General features: G+C 39.8%; 1 protein-coding gene across 1 annotated transcript in view; it reads right to left on the reverse strand.

Moving 5' to 3' along the window:
• amot (angiomotin) overlaps positions 1-16,105 on the reverse strand; it is a 30,726-nt gene extending 14,621 nt beyond the window's left edge. Inside the window, exons 1-4 of the mRNA XM_042007899.1 lie at positions 15,505-16,105; positions 9,011-10,026; positions 1,883-2,447; positions 1,176-1,320 (exon numbers count right to left, since the gene is read on the reverse strand). Of these exons, the coding sequence (XP_041863833.1) occupies positions 1,176-1,320; positions 1,883-2,447; positions 9,011-9,963 (1,663 nt within the window). The 5' untranslated portion in view covers positions 9,964-10,026; positions 15,505-16,105. The remainder of the gene's footprint in view (positions 1-1,175; positions 1,321-1,882; positions 2,448-9,010; positions 10,027-15,504) is intronic.
• Positions 16,106-26,577: the final 10,472 nt, after the last annotated feature.

A 26,577-nucleotide genomic window follows, 5' to 3' on the forward strand; every position in this document is an offset into this window, starting at 1 on the left:
CTGATATTGTTTAAAAAGTAAGCACTCAACTGAGATATAGTCCGACTGTTAAGAACAACATGTTATGTGCAGCTGAATTATACACTAGATTCTGTGTCTCTATACAGGGAGAAAAATTTGACTTCAGCTAAATACAGTGCTTGCTGTATGCAAGTTGCATACTAGCTAGCTGTATGCCAAATGAATGTTATCTGTATACTGGCTGCATGCTACCTATTTGCTAGCTGTATTTTAACTAAATGTCAGCTTGTGTCCCTACTGTATATTTGCTGTATACCAGCTGTATGTTGCCTGTATACTGGCTGGATTCTACCCACATGCTAGCTATATTCTTGTTGTATGTTAGCTTGTGTTCCAACTGTACGATACCTGTATGCTACCTTTATGTTGGCTGTGTGCCAACTCTTTGTCGCCCATATACTGGCTGTATGCTAGCCGTATTTTAACTAAACGTTAGCTGTATTTTAGCTGTACATTAGCTGTATACTGGCTGTATGTTAGCTGCATATCAGCTGTATGCTACTTGTATACAGGTTGTATGTTAGGTGTATTTTAACTGAATGCTAATTGTATACAAGCTGTATAGTAGTTATATTTAAGGTGTATTTTAGCTATACGCTAGCTGTGAACTGTATGTTAGCTGTATTTTAGCTGAATACTAGCTTTGTGTTTACTTTATGTTTGCTGTTTACCAACAGTATGTGGCCTATATACTAACTGTACATTCAGCAGGATGTTAACTGTATGTTAGCTGTATTTTAGCTTAATGTGAGCAGTATGCTAATCAGGCCTGCAAATTCTCACACTGAGTGTGACTAATGTGGATCATATAATGGATTTGTTTTAATTGGACTACAATGAAATGATTGAAATTGATCTTGTTGAATTAAACTGAAGTCCATCTTTAAGTTGCCTTGTTATGACTTTTGTTGTGAATTGGTATGTTACAAATACACTGAACAGAGCTGAATAACGAAATTCCTGAAACTAGATCTGAACCTGATTTTTCTTTCAGTATATTTATTCATATTGATGTAAACACTTTTTTCATTTAACTTATGTGAACAAAAATTAATTTGCCTTCTCACAAATAAAAAAAACAGCCCTATCATGTCACATCAATTTTAACCTGAAGATTTGGTTGAAAATTCAGATAAGGGTCGCTCTGCTCCCACCTCTGAGATCTCTGTTGAAGTCATGAAGTCGACGAACTTCTAGCTCCAATTTGTTCCTCATAGTTTTCTCCAGGGCCTCCCTCTTTGACGAGGACTTAGCTAGGTTTTCATAAGCTTCTGACACCAGCTGGATCTCCGTTTCCAACTGTCCACAGACACAGGAGAGAAAAGGATATAGTGGAAATTATCTATTTGTTTTCTTTACAAGAGTGGAACTTAGATCCTTCACTGTACATAGCTTCTAACCTAAACATCACCAGTAATAAAATCTTCATTATCTTTATGTAAAATCTGATGCTTTGATGGTTGGTCTGGGTAATGGTAATCCAAATGAATGTCTGTGGTGCAGAGGACCGCTGAATATTCAGACAGCTTAGAGGTCAAAGTAGACGATTTGCCATTTTTGAGCTTAAAGGGTCATAAAAACTGAAATTAACTGAAATATTAACTAGTTCAGAACTGAAATGGTGAACTATGAACAATTCATTTTAAACTAAATGAACTGAACTTTGAACTTCTTCATGAAAAGCATGAACTTGCACGACAATGCCTAATTTATTTTGTCATGTTTGTGTGGTTAATTACACATTTTTCAGACTAAAACTTCTTTTTTCCCCACATGTATCAGTCTTGATGGAAACTCTAACACTGAGTTGCTCTTACTCTGATCTTGATCTGCTTTTAAGACCTGTTGCAGAAGATGTTACCTTGTGCAGCTTGGTGACCTTTTCACGAAACGCCTCCATCTCCTGCCTCAGCATCCTATTCTCCTCCGTCAGCACATCCACCATCTGCTGGGCACGAGCCATGACAGCATAGGGCTCCCCTTGCAGGTGGGGGCTGGAGTGTGGTAGGGGAAAGTGTCCAGTCTGAATGGACAGCTGGGGCTGCGGAGGTCCATGGAACTGCTGCTGTTGATAGGGATGATGCAGCTGATGATGATGGTGCAACCTCGGGGTGGAGCCGTAGGGATCAGGAGGAAAAGTATGGACCCTCTGTGGTCCAGGATGGCTGCCTCCTGGTGTGACTGGTTCCACTACTTGGTGAGAGCTCGTGCCCTGTGAACTACGAGGCCCCATTATAGGGAATGGTTCTCCCTGACTCTGGGCAGGTTGGTGTGGAAAGGAGGGATGTGAGGAGTGGGAGGCAGCGAGCATGCTGCTGAGAGTGGAGGACTGGGCACGAGACAGGGAGCCAATGGAGGTAACAGAGGATGTGGGACTGTGCTGGTGTATGGACCTCTGGTAGTGACCCAAACCCTCCTTACTGGATCTGAAGAGAGATGAATGATGCAGTCAAACACTGAGTTTGGTTTGTGTACAGATAGCTGAACATGAACATAATCATCATCCTTCTATTGAATCAAAGACATTTACACCATGTGTGAGTGAACTTTAAAACATGCGTAAGAACAAAAACAGTTTGTATTTCTCAGATATGAACAGCTCAGTCGTTCACTGATCAGTCAGAATGATTTGGTTATAAATCTCATATGAACCTGAACATTCCAGGCAGTGAATATGTTTGATAAACACATCGCAGAGAACAGTGGACTTGGACATGTGCTTCTGGCTGACTGTGAGTAGAATATAAAGGACAGTTTGGGCTTTAAGTGAGCAGAAGCAAAGATGGCTGCATTTAAAATGTATTGGCTAGATGAGCGTGACGATGAGAGAACAGATGAGGTGGTACACTGACATCCCTTTCCTCCACCAGGTTGTGATGTTTTGTTGTTCTCTGATAATGTCTATGTTGTTCTGTCAGACAGTCACAACATTCAGGACTGTTCACTACTTCCAGATGTTTCAGAGTAGATCTGCTATCAGATTTAGTTAAAGTTTTTTTGTATATTTTATTGTTAGTAATAAATAAATATACTTCATATTTTTGACTGCATTAATATTTTTACTCCTTTTGCTTAAACAAGATTTATTAAATGAATTAATCCTGTACATTTATACATCCGTCTTTTCCTTTAATATAAAATAATTTATCAGAAATAAATCCACACAGATAAACAGATCATTTATTTGACTTCAGAATAAAAATTTATGAACAATAAATGTCTAATGAACGTCTAAATGATGAGTATGATGGTGTAGTTGCAGCCGACGGTTTGTAGACTTGCAGGTTTTTATCCATCTGTTTGTAAAATGGTTGCATGAACATTTAATAATTGGTAGTATATATTAAGTAAGGGATAATGCTCGATGAGGTGTCCATTTTCATAAATTAATGGCTGACGCGGAGGCGTGAACCATCCATTGCAAGAAATATTATCCACCATTCACTCTGATCATTAAATGTGTATCAAGCAAGTATGTCTATGCTAAAGCATTTTCATAATATTATCCACCCTTCACTCTGTATCAAGTAAATAAGTAAGGTAATCAAAACAGAAAGACAGGCGACGACCTATTTAAAATTAAATGCAACATTGTGGCTGATCGTGACATTTCATAAAGATACTGACATGTCCATAGTGGCGTTTGAAGGACGGAGATTTAACGTTTGTGGACCCTGACCACTGCTGGTTGGGACTTTGCGGGACGACAAAATGTTGCACCATTCTCGTCTCTCCTGGACTGACGGAGCCCAATAAGCCTGCAGGCTGCTTTCACAGCGATGCACCGTCACAGACATGATCTGGCGTGTCTGCTGTGACACCAGTAAGGATATTTTTCTAGTTTCTGTTATCAACAAGAACCAGGTTCTGTGTCAGTGAGTAAAGAACTGTTCTTACATTTATACACATTTCTGGGTGAAAATCAAAGTGGGTAAAATCACACTTTATGTGTAAATGTTCTCACACAGTAAATATGCACATATCTTTTTATATTCACAGTTGATAAAGGAGGGTCCTTCCTAAATCAAAAAAAAACAAAAAAAAAAACAAACTAAAACTGTAATTTACGATCTTCTTTTTGTTTGTCTTCCCAGTGAATCCATGTTGTGACTGTTTTATAGGTAAAATTCCCATGTCAGAGTTGTTTTTCCATTCTGACCTTCACTTTGACCAAAGTGACGCAATCCTCCTTATCTGGGTGTATAAATGATGCTCTGCTGAGGAAAAATTTGTCTTTTCTTCAGGAGATTTATGGCTTCCTGCAGATGGACTGACCTCCTTCCAAGGAATAAAATTCTGAAACTTCAGCTATCATTTAGCACTTCAAGGAAATTAAAGCAGTGTCATGAAGCAGGATTGTTCAGTTAGTCTTTGCTGACTCTGGGGCAGACTGTCTGCTCCAGAGTCACTTGCTAAATAAGTAATCGCAGGGAGACAAGCAACCATTTACACTTACTCTTAGAGTCTTTATTTAGAGTCCCCAATTAACCTAACCTAACACGCATGACTTTGGATGGTGGGAGGAAGCTGGAGTACCCGGAGAGAACCCACATCCACAGAAAGGCCCCCCAGGTTCAAACCTCCCCGCCAAGGCTCGGACCAGTGAGGTTCTTGCTGTGAGGCCGCGGTGCTAACCACCACACCACCGTGCAGCCCCCTCTCAAAGCCTTCTATCACTATTCCAAAATGAACCAAAAACCTCAGACATCTAATACAAGTCTGAGTCCTGTCATCAGAAATACTCTGATTACTCTGCAGTAGCTGATGCTTACAAAGCTATATATAAAGTTAAATATATAAAGAAGATAAACTTTTCACAGTGTTTCCAAGTGTCAAGAACCAGAGTAAGAAGTCTGGAATTGTAGTCTCAAAAGCCCCATTTTCACCAGCTTGTCCAGTTAGAGACAATTTGGTAAGGTTTGGAATCTTGACCTCTGGTGCATTTCCAGTCAGATAGCGATAGGTGCATCAGCTACGTAATGACATATTGTCAAAGCAGCTCAATGCCCTCTTTGAATTATAAGAGAAACACAAGAGGAGAATGGTGTACATCCAGCAGTTTGTGTTCTTTCTTCTTGTAATGTGGCTTCAAATAACATAAAAATCCACCATATATTTAAAGGTGGAGGTGTTCCTGCTTTGTTTTTGTTGCTTAGTTGCACAGGGAGTGACCATTCTTTCAACCAATCAATGGACTGCAGAATGTCAAGCTCCACCCTATAGGGTTGGGTTGGAAAAGTCAAAAGAAAAAAATCTTACAAAAATGTCTGAAAGACATAAAGACCTTGGTGACTCTGAATTTTCTCTTTCTAAATTCAGACAGAATGAGGCTGTTTTCTTTGGACGTGAGAGCTTCAGGGAGACTGTCTAGCTATGGAATTACTCTGGATGGTATTAACTTGGCTGCCAGTACTACAGTGAAGAACTTTGGAGTTATTCTGGAGCAGAGTCTGTCCTTTGATTCACATTTAAAACCAATGCAAAATTCTCAAAATGTGTTCTAAAATTCCTGTCTCAGAGCGGTGCAGAAAAACTAGTCCAAGGAGGATAAACAGAGATCATTTTTCTTCAGTTTTATCTTCTCTTCATTGGTTACCTTTTAAATCCAGAATAGAATTTAAAATTCTTCTCCTCACATTGAAAGTTGTTAGTGACCAAGCGCCATTGGATCTTTCCAGATTCAGTTCCAGATTTTCCCAACAGACCACTTCACTCTCAGTGGTTCCTAGAGGTTCTAAAAGTAGAATGGGAGGCAGAACCTTCAGTTATCAGACCTCTCTGTGGAACCAGCTCCCAGTTTGGCTTCAGGAAGCAGACACCCTCTCTACTTTCAGATCAGGCTTCAAACTTTCCTTTCTGATAAATCTTCTAGTGGGTCTGGCTTGGTGACCCTTATCATTATCCTAATCCTTTAGTCCTGCTGCTATAGGCGGAGACTGCTGGGGGACGTCCCATGATGCAATAGGCTTCTCTCTGCTCTTTTTACCCTCTATATAGAAATATCTGATGTTGTTGTCATTCATTTGTGTTTCTCTTCTTCTTTCTCAGCAGGTCTTCCTGGCTTAGAGTCTTGCTGCTTGTTGACCCTCCTGTCCTGTCCTCTCCACCCCCAACCAGTCCAGGCAGATGGTCATCCTTTCTGGTTCTGCCTCAGACAGAGGTTTTTCCTCCTGGTTCTGGTCGAGGTTATCCTCTCCACTGTCTCCTTGTGCAACTCAGGATGGAGGATTGAATCAAAAAGAAGATTTGATCCAACCCATCAGTTTCCTCAGCCAAGTCATTATGTCTATAAATTGGTTTATATGAAAACAGTTATTGTAAATTGGACTCATGTGGATCATATAATGGATTTGTTTTCAATTAATTATAATTATACTTCAATAAGCTGGAATGGACTTTGTCTGTAAATGTGCTTTCAAATGTTGTGAATTAATTGTGTATAAATAAAGCTGAATTGAACCAAACTGAATAATTAAAATAGATTTTTTTAGAACATGTTTAGATAATGTGGATTATGTCTCTGTTCTCTTCTTACAATCATGTTTTTTCCAAAAACACTTCCTAACTATCTGGAACCAGATGAATTATATCTCATAGTTGTCAGTCCAGACCTGCTCTGCAGCTTTGCATTTTAGGTCTTATGAAACGTAACTGCCACAATGTGCCTGAACAAAATCCATGATCCATTAATCAAACACGTTTTATTATGTCACAGGACTTAATTTAATAAATAAATTAAATGACATGAAAGATGCTTTCTTAACTATCCTGTCACAGAATGAAATAAATATAAGACTGACTGAACAGAATGTGTCAAATACACTGGAAATGGTGAACTCCTGAAAGTCAGCAACACAGCAAACAGGTTTTTTTCCTTTCATCTGCTTTGTTTCACACGGGTGTCATCGTGTTTTGTCCCGAGCTGACTCAGAGAAACATCGTCAAAGAGAAGAACTTCAAGACCCAGCTTGTCCAGTTTAATGAAAGTCATAGCTTTTCTACTCTGGTTGGTTGTGACACCAGATCAAGAGGATCCCTCCTTCCCATGCCATGACAAGAGGTTTGATCATCAGCCTGAGAACCCAAACACAGCTGCAGGGGACTGTATGCAGTAGTAGCAGAAAGTAGACACAGAAGCAGAAAAATCTCACATAGGGATGGAAAGTTATTACTGAAGTTATTTAGAAAATACGGATTTGGTATTATCTCTGTGAGAGAAGCTGATTTTTGCATGTAAGTGCCTTGTCACAGTGGTGAACTGGATTCACAAAAATCACTTTATCCTCCTTATTTACGGAGATTCTGATAGTTTTCAAGCCTTACATTTAGGATATTCACCATCGAGTGTTCAGAAACAAAGTTACGCTACTAGTGGTGTTATTTAGAGTAGCTGAGTTTGAGCTGTTCTCTGCAAGAAAACTTTCATTTGGAGTTGAATCTGCTTCCTCATGGCGGTAAACTGAAGCCAGCAAAAACACTTCATCCTTCTGATAGTGGTCTTATTTAATTTGCTTTATTTACTGTCTATGTTAGTAAAATGTTTATCTAATATATAGTTTCTTTAGTTTTCAGTACAGATTATTTAAAACTGGCAGTATTAAAAAAAAATCTTGATAAAATTCAAGATTGGACAATATGAAAAAATATAACATGATCATTTTATTTTGCCATACCGCCCAGCCCTACCTAACCCCTCCTTTATACTGGGTGGGTGTGCGGCACGTTATGGCTGCGCTGTGGCCTCCACTGCTATTCACGGCTGTTTTAGTCGATGGTTTGGTTTCCACCGGGTGCGCCGCAGCTTGTATCAGAAGCGTCCTAGAAGCGCATTGTCCCGGCGCTCCGCTAAATTTACTCGCCGAGTCTATTTTAGATACTTCATGCACCCAGAATGCAGCAATTCTGCAGTTCAGATAGGTAGGGGTATTTTTCAAAATAAAAGCCCCCGTGCAGATTTGGCTGCTGAACTATGTAAACATTACATGTTTAACAGGTCAGTGGTTTTTTTTTTGTCATCAGAAACAACAAAACGTTTATCCTGGAAGTGGAGAATCACAAGATTCTCTACTCCTGTGATTTTATGATCTTGTGGATCCTGCTAGGTGGACTGCACTCGTTGGCGCTCCACACTTGACATGCTCCCTGTAAAAATTGCCACGGGACGTAGGTCGGAATAAACCGTGGTGCAGCCATAACGTGACGCACACGCACCTTGTGTAAAAGAGGGGTAAGTATACATTCAGTGCTTATATAGGCAGTGCAGGGTTTCAGTGTCTTATCCAAAGTCACTTTAGCTCATCCTCCTGAGCCACAGCCACAGATTATTGTGATCCTTAACCCTTAAAACTCCAAACCATTTTTTGCTAAGTTTGGCCCACCTAGTTTTTTTTTTCTTTTTTTTTTCTAAATAAAAATACATGTTGAAGAGCAACCTTTTTAATCACAGTCAACATCCAGACATTATTTTTTCAGGACAGCCTCAGTTGCCAGACGGTGAGGCTAAAAGTATGTAAAATGAATGTATTAATAGATATAGCAGTATTTTGTAGCAATAACACGGACATCAACAGGGACTAGGCCTTTTCTCATGTAAAAAGTGAGGCTATATGATTTTCATTTAACTTTGGCTTTATCAAAGGACAGGACTCAACCAGAATACGTTATTTATGGTAAGAATCTCACTTTTGAAAGCCTAAAACCAAGCAAGATTTTAGCACAGGGTGGAGCAGGAGGTCCCGGCATTTTAGCATAAGCATGAAGGGGGTCCCCGAGGAAAAAAGGTTGGGAACCACGGATATCAGCGATAGTGATTGGAGAAGCCGGAGATCTAGAGTTTTCAAGGGTTAAAGTGAAGAAAATGTATTTATTTAACAAAATATTCTGTGATTTCAGTTTAGGTGGAGATGTGGACTGAGTTTATGGTTCGGGTTAAAGGTTAAGTCACACATCGATCACTGCAATCTCCATGACGATAACTGAACAAGCTTACCTGAATGAGCCATACTCAGGTGGGGGCTGGTATCGTACAGTCGGCATCTCCCGCGAGTGTTCCCTTCCTCTCTGTTCTGGGTAAAAATGGCCCCCTATGTCCTGCTGTTTTGCAGGAGAGCTCATTCCTTTGAAGGGGTAGTCTGGGGGTGGGCCACGGTGCTGGGGTTTGTAGTAATCACTGGGCTGGCCTGGAGGGGGCAGCTGTGGCGATAGTGGGGAGCTGCTGACTGGAGCATGAGTCTTCACCCCGCTGGTGGCCAAAGACAGCTGCATGAGACGCTCGCTGAGGGACCGAACGTGTCCCTGCTTCAGGTCTTTGAGTCCGTCATCTTGGTGCACCCTCCCCGCACCGCTGACCCGCTGCAGTGTGGGACGGCCCTCAGTGCGCACCTTGGCGCTGTTCATCCCGGTGACGTAGAAGGCTGCGCCGACAGAGGCCGGCAGAGGGAGCTGCTGGGCCGGGCTGCTCTGCTGCTGAGGCTGAGGTGGGGGGCCGTGACCGCGGAAGTATTGTGACTGCACTTTGGCCTCTTCATAGGTGGGGAGGTCTTCAGGGTTTGAGCACTGCTCTTCGGTGTTTCCACCTGCTCCACCTGTACCTCCTCCACAAGTCCCCACGCACCCCCCACCTCCAGTACTACCGCCTCCTCCTCCCACTCTGGTGGAGCCCAGCTTCTCCAGACCGCTATCTGTCTGCAGCTCCTGTCCCTGGGGTTCCTGCCGCGCAATGTGGGCGGTCATGGAGTGATCATCAGGTGAGTTTACCTGTCCTTGCACTGAGTAACCCCCTCCACCACCTGCTCCTCCACCTCCTCCTCCAGACTGTTGCTGCTGCTGCTGCAGTACATAATTCCGGTTGATTTGCTCCTGAAGGAGTCTCTGCAGGACCGTGCTGCCACCACCTCCTCCACTGTTGTTGCTGCCGGACAACTCTTCAGCTGCAGCCCTCATCTCTGTCTCACACCGTCCACCAAGAGCATGGAAGGACAAACTCCCAATGTCGGTCCAAATGCCCTAAATGTGAAAAGAGAAAACGATGGACAGAGTGGTGAAGGTTCAGGAACAGATAGAACCACACAACATAAATAACAAGTGAAATCATCTTTTATAACTATGGATCCCTCACTATCACCTTCTGACTACAGACAAATACTTCCAGTGTACTTTAGACAGAAGTAAAAACCTTTTTCACAACTTCATTCCCATAAAAACTGGGACTATGTGTAATGTGTAAATAAAACCAGATTCAATGATTTGCAGATGTCATAAATCAATATTGTATTCACAACCGAACAAGTGATCATCAGATGTTGAAAGTGAGACATGTCACTGTTTCGTGAAAAATATGAGCTCATCTTAACTCTGACGGCAGCACCGTATCGTAAAGCTGGGATGGAACAACAAAAGGCTGGAAAAGAGAGCATTAAAAGAGCACCTTGGGGAGGCAGAGTCGCCCTAAAGTAAAAATGAGTGTCAAAAAAGCTTTAACCTCTTCTTGACAAGGTCTTTTTTTAAGTCTCCTGTCTGAAACAACATACCCCAAATGCAGCAGATGAAGTAAATCTTCACAAATACAAGGGATGTATTCATAATTTTGGCAATCTCAAATAAAAGCTCAGACATATGAGATTACTACAGAAGTGTCTGAAGCAAGATATGTGTTACTAGGGTCGTGCATCTTCACTGATGTTGCAATTTGATTATCTTGTCAAGGATTCGATTTAATTCAGCAATGCATCACTATGTGTTTCATTCTCAGTTTACTTTAACACTGCTAGGGCTGGGCAATATATTGAGATTTTCAAATATATCGTGACTTTATCAGACTCAAAATAGAAGGAGGGAATATTGTTTATATCGAAATAGCTTGTTTTGAGTTAAAAGCATCTTTTCTTTTGCAATTTGCACAGCTGTATTTTTGTTATGGTCATTGAAAAGTATTTTTCATTGATTTTGTTTTAGAAGCATTTCATTTAATATAAAGCTACTTTGTGTGCTGCTGATCCTTAATAAAAGTGTATTTAGCACTGAAGGCTGTAAATTAAAACTGTTTCTGTGGTTACTGGACAAAAAAAAATACTGAGATATATATCGTATATCGTGATTCAGGTAAAAAAAAATATTGAGAAATAAAATTTGGTTCATATCGTCCAGCACTAATCACTGCACATTGAGACTTTCTTCTTCAATAAATGCAAGCAGTCAGATAATTATGAGCTCTATGTTTATGTAAAATTATTTCAGAAATCAATCTGAATGTCCTAACATTGCCAAACATCATACACATGTAAACAATCATTTTATTTATTTTCAACTTCAATATTGAACTTCATCTTTATATTGCTGGAAAATCAAGTAACATTACTATAATGTGACAATGTTTTTAATGTTCTCTTTTGTGGCCATAAAACATTGCCAGTTCATATTCTAGTCAATTTGTAATTGAACACAGAAAATATTGTTGAGGTAAACGTTTGTCGATAGACAAAGTTGTTTAAATCCCTTCAGTCTGTTCGTGCATGCTAACTGCTAGCTTGCCAATGGTATTTTCCAAAGACGTTAGCCTTAAGCTAACTTATTGGTGTAATCTTATGTTTATATTTATTTGAGTTATTTGACAGGGACATTGCATTTGTACATTTGTACAAAATATTGTAGCTGATGCCCTGCAGAGTTTTTAGCTAAAGCTAGTTCTCAGCTCTTGTGCCTGGTTGGGCCTTGCTACACTACATTACAATACATTAAAATACATTAAAATACAAATATGTCTTACAAAACCTATATAAAACTAACCTAAACACACAATACAAAATCTATAATTCATTTACACACACATACAGTACTATTTACAAGTGGGTACAGTTTTGGTTTGTTTTAAGCCAAAATTTGAGCCTACTGACTCAAATTAAATGGATCCAACAGCCTATAAGGATCTGCACAATGACTCATTAGTTTAAGTCAGGTGTGTTGGAGCAGGGAAATGTGGAAAACCTGCAGGATTGTGGCTCTCGAGGACCGACGTTGGCCACCCCTGCCTTATACTAACTGAAAACTTACTACAACGTGACTTCTGTAGATGAGGGAAGTAGGACCGCGGTGAAATCAGTTTTATGTTGGATATTCCACATTTGCACTGGCGCTTTGTAGGGGGTGGCCTAATGTGGTCTAGGTTCCCAAGAATTTCGTGAAATCGTCCTTCACACATATGTTTAGCGTTGCTTATTTACATGTTGATAACACTTTAGAGAAATTCTTTCTGACATAGCTTTCTCTTGTCTTCCTGAAACCGGCCCATCAGAGGATAAAACATGTCAACCCAGTCTCCACCTCCAGAGTGTCAAAACTAGAGTGAGCAAGGACTGTTTAGCCGAACACACAGTGACGGAATTGAGAGCGCACTGGTTACCGCCATGAGGACATTGGTTTACACAGTGGAGTGATGGGCTCATCGATAGTTTACTTGTTCATATCACGTGTTCGTGTCTTGCGCGTACTCCGTTTTCTTGCGCGTGGTTGGTTTTCAAGTATAGACATAAGAATGTCTATTCAACTTGTAAAATCTAAAGCAACTTATCTGAAGCTACCTTTCCTGTCAACGGACTCCACAACGATGCAGAGCAGCCTACCACTGCTGAGTTCTGGAGGTAGGGGACAATGCCAGTTCAATATAAGAATTTTCACATCCATGCGAAACGATTTAATTTTCTGCAACTGTAAGGCGTGGCGGCCCGCCAGGGCTGGGTCAACGTAGGGAGGAGCAGGATGCGTTACATGAACCATCCTGTTTTTATTTATTTATAATGAATGTATTTACAATGAATCAGTGGGATGATTCAGTATTTAATTATAGAGACACCTTATATAGGTGTCTCTCAACCAGATAGCCCCTCCCTCACACTCATTAGGGCCAGCTCTGTCACCACACCAACCAGTTACACAGCAGCTGCCTTTACAGGACATTTTACATCATGACTGCCCCATATTGAATGTTTTATGCAGTTATATTGGACATCTCAGTGGGCAGAAGCTGCATTAGCACCCATTCATTATTTTATAAATATATTTTTAATTAGTACTTATTTTGTTACAATTTTTATAAACATATAAAAACATCTATTAATAACCAAGCATCATTAAAACTATTTGGTATTATCAATATGAATATTTGATAATATTCAGGTCATATTTCTCACACGTCTTCATGTCCTAATCAGTGTGGAGTGACCCAACATGGGAGTAAAGTTTATGACAAAAGTGGATCAGGTTATGAGAAAGGAGTGCTGTGATTTGTCAAAGCTGACAGCTGCAATCATTTAATAGTTGTGAAGCAACATCACAAATTCCTGGAGGGACTGTTGAATGCAGCACTTTTACTTTTCCTCCCTGGAACAGGAAAGAAAAGAAAAAGTCTCATTTTCCAAACCTTAGCTGAGAATTTCAAGCTTTCAGCTCCATCGTTTCAGTGAGGTTGGTGAGCTGCAGTCATTTCATTTGTGAGACAAAAGTACTTGAAGTTTTTAATCATCAATATTATCAAAGATGTTTCACTGCTCTGCTCTCAATACTGTCATTAGCAACGCGTTTTTTTCTTATCTTGCATAAAAACAAATATGACTCAAGACATTTTATGTAATAACACACTCACTAAAAACATAGTTCAAAACATTAAATAAATATCAATTTGTTTTTAGCAAACAGGAGACAGATGTGTGGAATAATGAACCCAAAAAGTTATTTATCATGTTCATATCTGTTTTCTCACAGTTTGAATTCATTACGAATGTCACCAATAAAATCAATATCCTTAATTAATCAGGCAAGTTGCAAAAAAGATGCCATCTATTGGAAATAAAATATGGGTTGCTGAGATTTGCAAATCATTACATCCTGTTTTTATTTACACTTTACACAGCAAGTCAGGTTTCTTGTAGTATTACAGCAAAAATTAATTTAAAATTATTACAGAAAATCTACTAATTTTCTGTGCTGATCTGAGCATTCTTTGGTTTAGTAGTGATCATAGTCTGGAACAGTGTTTGCAGCCATTTCCTACATTAACCAAAAGGGAAAGATGGTTTAAGAATTAAAAAAAAAAAAATAATAAGGCCTCCAGGCCCCTCACCCGTCAGGTTTTGCTCACCCACCATGAATATCTGGACTACATGATGTTCCTTTCATAACTTGAGGGTAAACTGATCTGTCTTTGTTTACAAACTAAATTGAATCAAAGTTGAAACAGGGGCAACAAAAGGCTGGAAAAAAAATTGGTACAAATCAAAAAAAACCGGAGAAGCATTTGACAGCTAGTTAGGTAACGGGTCAGTAACATGTATGGGTATAAAAAGAACATTTCAAAGATGCAGAGCTTCTTACATGTAACGATAGAGGTTCACCAATCTGAGACAAAGCAAACGTTTCATAACAACTTCAAAAAAATGTTACTTTAAAATGGTCTGAGGCAAAGTGGAAAACTGTTCTGTGGTCTGATGGATGAAAATGTGATTTTTTTTCTGGAAAGCATGGACGGCGTGTCCTGCAGACTAAAGACGAGACGGAGCATCCAGCTTGTTATCAGTGGACAGGTGAAACGCCTGCATCTCTGATGGTATGGGGTTGCATTAGTGACCATAGCGAGACAATGCTGAACCACATCCTGCATCCATCACAGCAGCATGGCTTCACAGAAGAGTCCAGCTCATGAACTGGCCTGCCTGCAGTCCAGACCTTTCACTAATACAAAACATCTGGAGCATCATGGAAGCAGAAATCCAGCAATGAATGTCCAGGACAACATCCATCTCTCAAAACACTAGCAACCGTTTTCCTCACTTCCCAGGGGATTCTACACACTAAATATCGCCAGGAACTACTTTTTACAGATGTGCTGCTGCCATCTGATTCACAATCAGCTCATATTTTGAGGAAATGGTAAAATGTCTCAGTTTCAACATCTGATATGTTGTTTGACTTCTATCAGGAATGAAATCATAGTAATCTGTTCCTATCTGCATTTTAGACAGAGTCCCAACTCTTTGGAACTGGAGTTGTAATTACAAGTAACTAATCATATTTAGAGTTATTAATAAAGTTACAAGTATTTGTCAAGTGAATTATCAACAGGGGAAGTCAAGCCTTTTTCTAGGTCATGTTCTCATCAGCAGTTTTATTTATTGTTATGGATACATTTTCTATTTAAAGTCTTTTTGATTTGATCTTTGGAAGCCCTTTGATTTGCAATCTGCTTGAAAGAACTGCCTGAAGGTTTGACCCTCGCACCTAACCCCCCCCCTCCCAAAATCTGATGCTGAACAAGCTGCTCGAAGCAGTTTTTCTAACAGGCCCCAAACACTTCATGCCGTCCTGGCTTCAGTCCATAAACACACTTTCTTCATTCATACGGAACCGTCTCCGTACCAGGCTCCCAGCTTTCTTCCGTACAAAGAAAACTTTCCCAGCTGAACTATCTGGCTGTGTCAGCAGACGCGGTTTTACCTTCTGCAGAACTTCTTCGGTGGACTTCTCCGGTCCTTAAAGTCAGGAAAACATTCCTTCGGCCCCTCGGTTCGCGTTAATCCCAACACCTCCCAGCAACGCCGCCGATCAGTCGGAGGAGGTCTCCGTGGGAAGAAGTTTGTCCGCTGCCACAAAGTCCAGGTCTTTTTTAGTACATTTCATTTTCAGACCTGTAGAAAGAAGCAGACTCCATGAGAAGTAACAGGAACCTCCCTCCAGCCTGGCCCGCAGCCTGACAGGAATTTCCAGCCCCCTCCTTCTCCCAACCTCCTCCTACATCTCATGGAAACTGAAGGAAAAAAGTTTTTTTTCTCTCTCTCTCTCTTTTTTCTTTTTTTCTACACAGGGTCCGGAAATCCCTCCTCCTCCTCCTCTCTCCCAACGTCTGTCTGCTAATCAAATCTCTGAAATCCTTTAAAAAGCAGTCGCATAAAGTATCTGAACACACATAACTTCAGCCCTCAGTCTGAGTTTAATGAAATGAAATATAACTTAAAAATGTGGCTTCTGCAACATGAGTCTGTAAACGGTTTATTTCCCTCCATGACACAGCGGGAGGAAGCTGACTAGAACCTGATGGAGGAGAAACCCACACATGACAAAGACGCTTTGTCCCTGTTGATCCTCCGCTGCCTTCACGTGCTGTAGGAAATGTAGGAAAGTCAACCCTCAGTGCACGTGCCAGCTACAGAAAGAGAGCGAGAGATTTCTGTTGCATTACATTTTTATTTGCTCCAGCTCATAGCTACAACAGCCAACTACAACAACCTAGACCAGGACACAAACTGTGGGCCTGATCTGATCAGCAGACTTGGGCCAAAACCAGCAACAAGCCTAACTTTGTTTTGGCAAGTTTACAGTGTCAAACTGAGCCGAACCAGGAAATAACAGCATTATAACCCATATTTAATGACAACTTCACGTTTCTCTTTGTTTTACTGCAAGGAAGTACAAGTACATTATCAAGATGTTTACATTTTGATGTTTACAGTTTATCATTTACATGTGCATTACAACTTAAAAATTATAATTAAAAACATTGCATCCCATGTATTTGAAAAAGGAAAATTCGATATTTCACATTATGATCAGAGTAACTTTCTAGCACCTAAAAATTGTTTTAAATGTACATACATGTACATTTCCACATGTGTGTAGTAATCCTGACCCATAATACAGACTGAAATCCCTGCAAGCATCTTTGTTGACTAAATCTAGGCCTATTGAATTTGTTATATTATTTAATATTTATGATCTCAGGGACACAAATCACTCCAACCTGAGCTAAAACAGCTATTTATTGAAGCATTTACTGATATTTCATAACCATATTTATGACTGCACACCTGAACAAAACAAGCTGCTGTAGTCTTATAAACGAGAAGAACAAATGTTTGAACATCATGATACATCTTATTGTTGCTGTCTTCTTTTTTTTTTGTTTCTGTATTTATTTTTGTTTACGAACTCCTGATGATTGTCAGCTTAGTTTACCTGTAAAAGGCGTAGGAAATTCTTTGATGTGTTTCTGTACAGGTGTAGCAGTTGGTTGTCTGGTGTTATGCTGGACTGAAGGATTGTTGCTTCTATCCACTGTATCTTTGTCTCCTCTTCCTTTTTGGTACTTTCCTTTTTACTTCTCTTCATGTTTTTGTCCCTTCCGATCAGATCCAGCAAGATTACACAAATTCCATAAATCCAAAAAAAGTGAGATAAAACAACATATTTAAATAAATATAGAAATAAAAAATAAAATTATCAAGAGGAGCCTTATACCCATAAAGCACCTCTTGGCAAAGCCATTTTGTTCGGCACAACACAGCAACCAGACCATCATTCTGCTGCCACCATGCTAGACAGGACAAGTAAAAAAAAAAACAAAAAAAAAAACCAAGCACACAGATGGAAATCACTTTCCCAAATTCAGCATCAGTGCTACACATCTCCACATTTCTCCCTCTATACTTGAATAGTATCAGAATTGTACCTGATAATACCTGGATAGTACCTGATAGTACCTGAATAGTACCAGATGTTACCTGCATAGTACCGGATAGTACTTGATTTACCTGGATAATACCCGGACGGTTTGGTGTAATTTGCTTTGGTAAACTCTGATCTCTGATTGCATTTCCAAAGCCAACCGTACCTTACCTGGTAAGCACTGTATTGGCGGGGTAGCGATAGTTGCATTACCTACACGGAGGAACCCAAAATGAGAAGATCTAGCAGGAAGTCTCCTTACTGATGGCCGCTTATGAATACCAGCAGACTCCAGAACAATGTAGAGAGAAAACTATAAACACTAACACTTGACAACAAGACTGTGAAGGACCAAACTGGCCAGACTGGATCGATTAGGAAGTAGCTACTTGATGTGGTTCTATCAAATGGAGGTCTTTCTGGGCGACTCAGCCACTGGACACATTAATAGAGGATGGTGCGTCATTTGCTGCTTTACTAAAGATATTTTACAGAAATGCTGTTGTTTCCTGTATGCAGACAACAAGCTAGCTAGTTAGCCACCAATGCTAACTCCATGTTCTGTTTATTTTGTAGTGAGTAAACTTCTGGTTGGTATCATTGAGTGAGGGAGTGGGAGGAACATGGCAGGAGCAGAGCACAGGTGACCTGATTACCTGAGTGGCAGCACCAGTGAGGTGAGAGTACGCAGTCATGAAAAGAGCTTAGTCAGTCTGGGTTGTTCTGGAGGAAGGAGTTTGGTTACTGTCAGAAGGCTTAAGCCCGCAGCCAAGCGAATTGTTTGTGGTCAGGGGGTTTTGTTGGGAGGGTGCCGATCGCAGCCGGTTAAGGCTGCTGGCAGCGAAGCTAGTGGGGCTGTAAGCCAAGTCCACTGTGTAGGTACACTGTAAATTCTAACAAGTTAAGTTTACTTGAAAATATTTAGGAAACCGATTACCTTAGGAAAAGTAAGTAAACAAACTTAATTGTGGAAAGTATTGAGAAATTATTATATTTGAGTGAGCTGTCCTTTTTTTGAAGTCTTGATCACTTAATATATCTCAGTAAAGGTAAATTCAGATCAAGCTGTTACAGCTTAAATACTTTGAGTCACAAGAACTTAATATATTCTGCCAAAATACTGTAAGTGGGAATTACTTGAAATTTGTTATACACTACACTTAAGGTATCTTAGTGTCATGCACTTTATTAAAGTTGACAGGAACTCAGTTAAGATAATTCATATTAACTTAATATACTGTAACAAAGTAAGTGAGCAGTATTTAATTTAAATAAAATGCACTTAATATACCTTAGTTTAGCTAATATGAAAATTATTCACCAAATGGCATTATGAAATCCATTATACATTTTTATTTCAGTATTTGTGAACAATGACAACAATCTACACGCTGTTCATGCTGAAAGTTGTCTGAAAGTTACTATCAAAGGTCAAGTTTGGCTGAACAATGGCAGATAAATGAAAACAAAATAATGTTTTCCCACTGCTGTATTGACAAGACATTTTCTAATACAATGCAATTTTTAGGTCAGACCATCTCTGTAGCACCACAATACTTTTAACAGAGTTTGCAACATTTGATCTTATTTTAAAAATTACATATATACTCTAAACAATAGTACTTAGCTATATAGCAATTTTTGTTTATGCTTTAATTGTTCAGCCTCAGTCTAAACCCTTCTGTTAGCAGAAAATAAAACAAACAAACAAAAAAAAAAAAACAAAAAAAAACCACACACACACACACACACTGCTGCAATTCTTTTGACAGTTATTGTAAAGCTTCATAATTCGAGGGATCATTCTTACTGAGTGATGAACCAAACAACTTCTGCAGCTCCACAACAAAGTAATTTGTCACAGTTTCATTATTAAAACATTATATATATATAATATATATAATGTTTTAATATTGTTTATATATATATATATATATATATATATATATATATATATATATATATATATATATATATATATATATATATATATATGTAAGGTCAAATATAATATCCAATTCAGTTCAAATAAATACATAAAATATTCAATATTGTTTGGTTAAGCCCCATCATACTCACACTCATATAGACAACAAGTATAGCTAGCCTACATCTAGCTCAAAAGAGCATTTTTTGATGTTTACAGTTTGGGGCTGAGCTTTTGTTGTCCCGAGGTTCAACAATTTATTCTGGATGAACTCAAATGTGCTCTTCATACCTTTGGGATAATCCAGATGAAGTGCATACATTAAGCCAAAGAGAAGACAAAGTGCTTGAGAGGCTGTAAAAATCTCGTCCATGACAATGTTTCCTTCAAGGATGATTGCAATGCTGTTCATCTGTGGCAGTGTGTCCTAAGAACCCCAACAGGGACCTGGGTGAAGTCATATACAGTGTCCAAATCCTGCAATCAGAAAAAAAGAACGCATCTCAACTACTCAGTGTCTGCAGGAATCATAATTTAAAATCACATGACCACCAGCACTGTGGAATACGGTCTTACAGAGCTTTATGGAAAGACAATGCAGAGGAAGAAATGGCCACACTTAATAATAAAAAGCATATAAAAACAAATCCATCAAGATTTATTGTGTGCTGAATTTCAGAGCATATCTTCCTAGGCTACAACTCAATGGTTGTTTTATACCAAAAGACTTCAGCCATGGCACCTGGGAGTTAAAAAAAAAACAAAAAAACACAGACCTGAACAACTTTTTCTGAAGTCTGAGAACTGAACCTGAGGTCTGACCATTGTTACGAATGTACTTACTGAGCAGCTGAGGAAGAATTCAGTGGCATTATCTCCAACATACAGAGGCAGACATTGCAGGACAGCAGTGCGTCTTGTTGTGATGTCATTGGCCTCATGGAAAAGATGACAAAAAACAATAAGCAGAAGGCTTTAGGAAAGGCAAAACAATCTGGAAAAAAGGTGCATATTTGCATGTCAAAGTCAAAGTCACTTTATTTGTCAATTCTGCAATATGTACAAGACATACAGAAGATCGAAATTGTGTTTCACTCAGACCCAAGGTGCAGACAATAAACATTTAACATACATCTTTAAGTAAAAAAAAAGGTCTCTGCTATGCTATAATATATAAAAAACTATATTATGCTATATAAAAGAACAAAAACAAGAAATATAAATAATGAAAAAGGCACAAGTAGCAGCAGCATGTTGGGTAAAGAAAAACCAGATAGTGCAAAATGAATACAGTGGTGCAAATGGCATAGCAGTTGTGCAGGTTTAGCTTATATACTGGTAAAGTTAAGTGTCCATGAACAGTTCACAGTTGGTGGGAGGGGGGTTCAGAGTCTGGAGGTTTTGTGGGCAGGGGGCAGCGAGGGGAGGGGGGGCAGGGCAGGGAGAGAGTTCAGCATCCTGACAGCCTGGTGAAAGAAGCTGTCCTTCAGTCTGCTGGTCCTGACGCTGAGACTCCTCATTCTCCTCCCCGAAGGCTGCAGACTGAAGAGGCTGTGTGACGGGTGGGTGGGGTCACCAGCGATGCTGAGAGCTTTGCGGGTGAGGCGGGTGCAGTAGATGTCGTAGAGGGAGGGGAGAGGGACACCGATGATCTTCTCGGTTGTTCTCACAATGAGCTGGAGGGACTTGCGGCAGGATGTGATGCAGAAGCCGTACCACGCTGTGATAGATCTGGACAGGATGCTCTCCACAGTGCCTCTGTAGAAAGTCTGCATGATGGGGGCCGGAGCTCTAGCTCTTCTCAGCTTGCGGAGGAAGTAGAGGCGTGCTCAAGATACAACATTCATGTGATTCTGGGAGTTTAAGAATTGCTTGTACTGCAGTTGTAGAAGTCATTATACAATAGTAGCAGTTGTAGGCCTAGTTGAAGCAAGCAAGCACACTCCCATAAGGAGGTAATGATGAAGAACCTGAAACAACACTTACTTGCATATTGATTGGTTGGAGGAGGTGATCAAGTGACTGGACTACAACTCCTTTTCTGGATTTTAAGAGGTCAATGAGACGAGTGGTGTGGTGGTCCAGAGGTTCATATAAGTCTTTCTTGAGGTTACATGGGTGTTTATTTGATTTCAGGCCTTTTTGTGTCCCTTATATGAATTTTAAAGAAAAATAATATATATATATATATATATATGTATATATATATATACATATATATATTAAGAATGACTTATTAGTATGCAAATTGTTTATTTTCTGTCTAAAATTTCACATTAATAAAACAATTTTCTTAACGTTTTTTTTACATTTTTATGTTGGTATTTTACAGTTTCCGCCCTGTCCCTAGCTCAGGGTTTAGATATGTGGTGCTTGATCTTTCTAATAAAAAATGATAAAATTGTTTAGTTTTTGGTATAAGTTCCTTAAAATACAATAGAATTAGTGATTTCTTATCATATTTGCCAAGCATGTCAAAGTCATTCCTTTATTTTTAATAAAATGTGTCTGTCCCTTAATATTGCTGTCATTACCGACACATTGAAGGTTTTCAGAGCAATAAAGTTTATTGAAAAATGTATAATTTCGCTGACTGTATCAGTTTGTACTGCCACTCAAGCACATGCCAGGACAGAAGGAAGACAGACATTTCAAATACTGGAACAATAAGTTTTTTCCTAATTTGTCCTGACAAGTCACCTTATAATTTTTTAGGTGTCATTACCAAACAGCTTGTATTTTATAAATATTTAAAGATTGTAGAGTAAAAACTTCATATTTGTGTAAAAATGTTGTATACCACTCTATAGCTAAAATACTGTTTAAGCTAGTTCTACCAGTGTAGCACAGTTAGCTAAAATCTGTGAAATGTCATAACCATCACATGTCACTACCATCACATCATGCAGTGTGGAGGTGGTAACAGGGTATGAGCGGTAATGACAAAACACTAGTTATTTCATTCAGATGCATAGGTTTAATCTATGTATATTTCTGTATACCTGTAAGAAAATAGTATTTTTTAACTTTCCACTTGTTTTTGGCCTCATTTGTATTTAAAAGTTTCAATATTTTATTGCGTTTGTGTGTGTGTTTCCAGTGTGTCTGCCCCCAAATGCCTCCCAAGTAAGTGGCACAGAGATCAAAGTCCTACAGAGAGAGAATTAAAGAAGATCCTGAAGCATACCAAAGGTTTTTAGAAAAAGAAAGAGAAAGATATAGAAAAAGGAAAGAAACTGGGAAATTAAAGGGTATTAAGGATCTCTCTAAGCGAGAACAAAGACTTCAGCGGCTTAAATGGAGACAAAATCAAGCAAATGCAAAAGCAAATAAGAAAAAGCAAAAGCTAATATCAACTACATTACTTCAAATACCCCCCGGTGTCACCAAACCAGCCTGAGGGACAAAATGCTATGCCTATACCATGTCTGGAAGCAAGTCCTATGCCACCCACGTTACAACAAACTCCCAAACAAAGAGGACGGAAAAAAGCACAGAGGAACAAAAGTAAATTGTCACAGATTTATATGAAGCCTAGAAAACTGTGAAGAAAGTGCTACAAAAAATGGAAAAGTATAAAAAAAACGCTATGAAAGACTTTCAAACCAGTTAAAAACCCAAGATTCGCCTCGTTCCAAATCAAGAAGACAGCTTAGGTTAAATCCAGCAAATCTCAGGAGAGCTTTGCTTTTCCACTATGCTCTTGTCATGGAGCTACAAGAACGCTACAAACAAAAGAACACAAAAGAGAAACAAAGAGTTTGGTGGGGAAAATTCTGAAAAAATACAAACTCAGTACCGCTCTAAAAAGAACTTTTTCTTTTAAGCACTATCCCATTTGAACTTGGATTCACAAAAGTGACTTGGAACTTCTTGGAGGCAGGGCATAGGAAGGGACCAGCCGATCGAGTTGGGGCTGCCATAAAACAAACAACAGATTACATGGTTACATATATATTACATTGGCTCTCAACGTAGGCAGACGCTTTTCTTCTCCCTCCCTCCTCCCCACTCTGCCCTGCTACTTGTCCTGTCATCTCTGAGTCTCTCTCTGCATTTCTTTCCAAAACTCAAATCTTGAACTATGGATTTGATCAGTTGGTCCCTAAATGCAATCGACCAAATTTATTCGAACCGGAAAACAGGTGTAGGGGAGCCTGCTTGTCCTGGCGGAACGTTTTCGGCTGGATATGTGATGGATTCCTGGGGAGCGTGGAAAGTCATGTGCCTGTCGATCCTGTCTGTCGAGGACGCTGAAGACATCTATACATTCGGATTCATGATAACTGGGTTTCTGCTGTTTGGAGCGGGCGGTTTCCTGGCATATCGCAAAATTCGGACACTGTCGGCGGTCACTGGCAAGCTGCCGGATTTCTGTGCTGGTGTGTGTTGAGCTATGAACAATCAGGCTTTGGCGGTACAGGAGCTGAATCGTAAACTGGAGGCTATTCAAGCTCTGGATGGCAAACTGGTTGCGATTTCTGAGCTTGTACGTAAGGTGGACACCAACTTGGAGAAGTTGTCGGCTCGGCTGGATGGAAATTGACCCACAATTCGGATGATTGGAGTCGCCATTGGGACCACTGAGAGACTCAAGGCAGACGAAACAGCTCTGGCCTGAAACCAAAACAAATGCTGTTATCAAATTCGGCTCCCTGTACTGGCCTTGGGTGGCTGGTTAAAAGCTCCCTGGAATGTTTTGTTGACGGATGCTCAGTTCCCCCACCCTTCCCCCACCCTCCTCATGGGCGGTGGACTTTTACCTGGATCAGCTCCCAAGGATGCCCACTATCATCAGGTGGCAGAGACTGTGATGGAGAACTGGGACAAGTTCGCATGCTCACTTACTGCGCACACACACGCACCACACTCACATACACCACTACAGATGCACCTCCCCGATGATTCACTGCCTGGGTTGTCCCTTCCCCCCCTCCCTCCACTCCTCTTGTATCTCAATAATGGGCCCTTAGGCCCAGTGTGAAGATGCCTTTTTTTATTCTCTCCAGCCACATCTTATTCCCCTAATGTTATCTTTCTCCTATATCTAAGACAAAGGAGCGCTGTAGAAACGGCTGCAGTATGCCTGATCCTGTTTGTGTTATATGTTGTTACTGTCTAGTCTTGGACGGTTTGTACTGGAAACACAAATTTCCCTGAGGAATTTCCAAAGGGGTTAATAAAGTATTTCTGATTCTGATTCTGATTCTGATGGTTTCCAAGGGAATGGATCTACCTAATGGCAAAGTGGTCTATGAGTCTCTGCTGAAAGAGTCCAAAATAAAACTCTTCTACTAGCAGAGAATAAGATCGAAGACCATGTCTCCTTGCTGCCGGAGAAAATCAAGCCTGTAAAGAGTAGAATGAAAATTCACCGGGTAATTCACAGTATTTTATCAATAGATCTTAATCTTATGCAAATTTGTTTTTAGTATGGAATTAATAAGATTAAATAATGCCAACTGTTTTGTGTTCTGTTTCAGATCTTCACCGACAAGCCCGGCAGCAGCAAATGGAGACAACTGAGCTGCTTCTGTTCTGCTGGGTTCTGCGAGTGCTTTGATCAACAGACTGTGGACTTTGAAATTACACAAACACCCAAAACCAAACAGGATCAAGAAACTGGAGGTGTGAAAGTCACAGAGGCCCTCATCAGAAAGTGGTGTGTGGTGCTCTATGATGGGGATGTTTACCCAGGAGTCATCCAAGAAGTGGACTCTGACAGTACTGCTTTGGTGAAAACCCTGCATCTGATTGGATTAAATAGATTCTTCTGGCCACTGAGAGAAGACGTACTGTGGTATAGATCAGAAGACATCCTGAGCCTTGTTCCTGAGCCCCAGCCAGTCACCAAAAGGCACATGATGATTGATCCAGCAGTGTGGAAAAAAATATGCCTTCTTTTCTTTACTGCTATTAAATGTAAAAACAGGTTAAAGTAAGGGTTCAGTTTTTAAAGATGGATCAAAAACTAACAGAATAATAGGTAATGGACAAACACTAGACATCATTTCTACATGTAAACACAGTTGGGAGCTGGTTATCAGCAGGTCATTTAGTGACCTGCTGATATAAACTGCATAATGAAAATTTTTTTTATTTTTTTTTTTATAATAATATAATATTTTTTCCTTTTGTATAGACTGAAATAAGTTGAAGGTTAGTTCACTTTGGCTGTATGAAGTTTAAGGAAAAAATTCTAAAGCCAAAACTCAGCCAGACCTCCAAAGAGCTGCTGAATAAATATCACTAATATTGTTCTTATCACAATAAGTTCTTCAGTCAAGCTACTCCCAGTCACCCTGCGTCACCACCATAGTATCAGACCGGGTTAGTCTCTTTAAAGCATCTTTTAATTCCACACTGATGTCAGTGCACACGTTCACGCTCGTGTGCATACACTGAACATGCAGCATGCTGTGTTGTGAGAAGTCGAGGTGATAAGGTGTCAGATTTCCTTCTGCAACAAGGTGCTTTAGGAAACAGATGTGATGGGTCAAAAAAGATCAATGCATGCAAGTGTGTATTTGTGTATTTATGTGTGTGTTTCAGAGGTTTTAGGGATAATCAGGGCTGCATAATGACCCCTCCAGAGAGACCTTGTCTAATCCGCTGCACCTCTGGGACACTCACACACACATTGTGCATCACTTCCAGCCAGTCTTCTAAGGGGGAGGGTGTTTTGTTCTGGTCTGGTGAGGGCTGTGTGGGTGGGGTGGGTCAAAGGGACTTCAGAGGACATATGTGTGTATTTGTGTGTGTGTTTGCATTTCTGTGGCTGCATTCACACTGTAGACATATTTTTCCTTGTTCCAGTCAAAGATTTGAACATAACCCTAATTGATTTCTAGTTTTTTAAGTCACTGATCTCTGAGATAAAAAAAATGGTGCTTTTGATTGAAAATAAGTAATAAAAAAAAAAAAAGATAAAACAGATGAATTTGTCTAGACACAATAAAACACGTGTTATCCCAACATTGCATTAACTGTTAAATGATCCAGTAAGAAGCTAAATTGTTGATGGCTGTGACATAATTTAGACCAGGAGAGTCAAACCTACTTTAGTTAAGGTTAACAAGTTAACCTCCTGCCTTGGAAAAGTTTTTAAACATAAAGTGTTGTAGATAAATTAGGAATTACTG

The sequence above is a fragment of the Melanotaenia boesemani genome, chromosome 15, assembly GCF_017639745.1.
Source record: "Melanotaenia boesemani isolate fMelBoe1 chromosome 15, fMelBoe1.pri, whole genome shotgun sequence".
NCBI lineage: Eukaryota > Metazoa > Chordata > Actinopteri > Atheriniformes > Melanotaeniidae > Melanotaenia > Melanotaenia boesemani.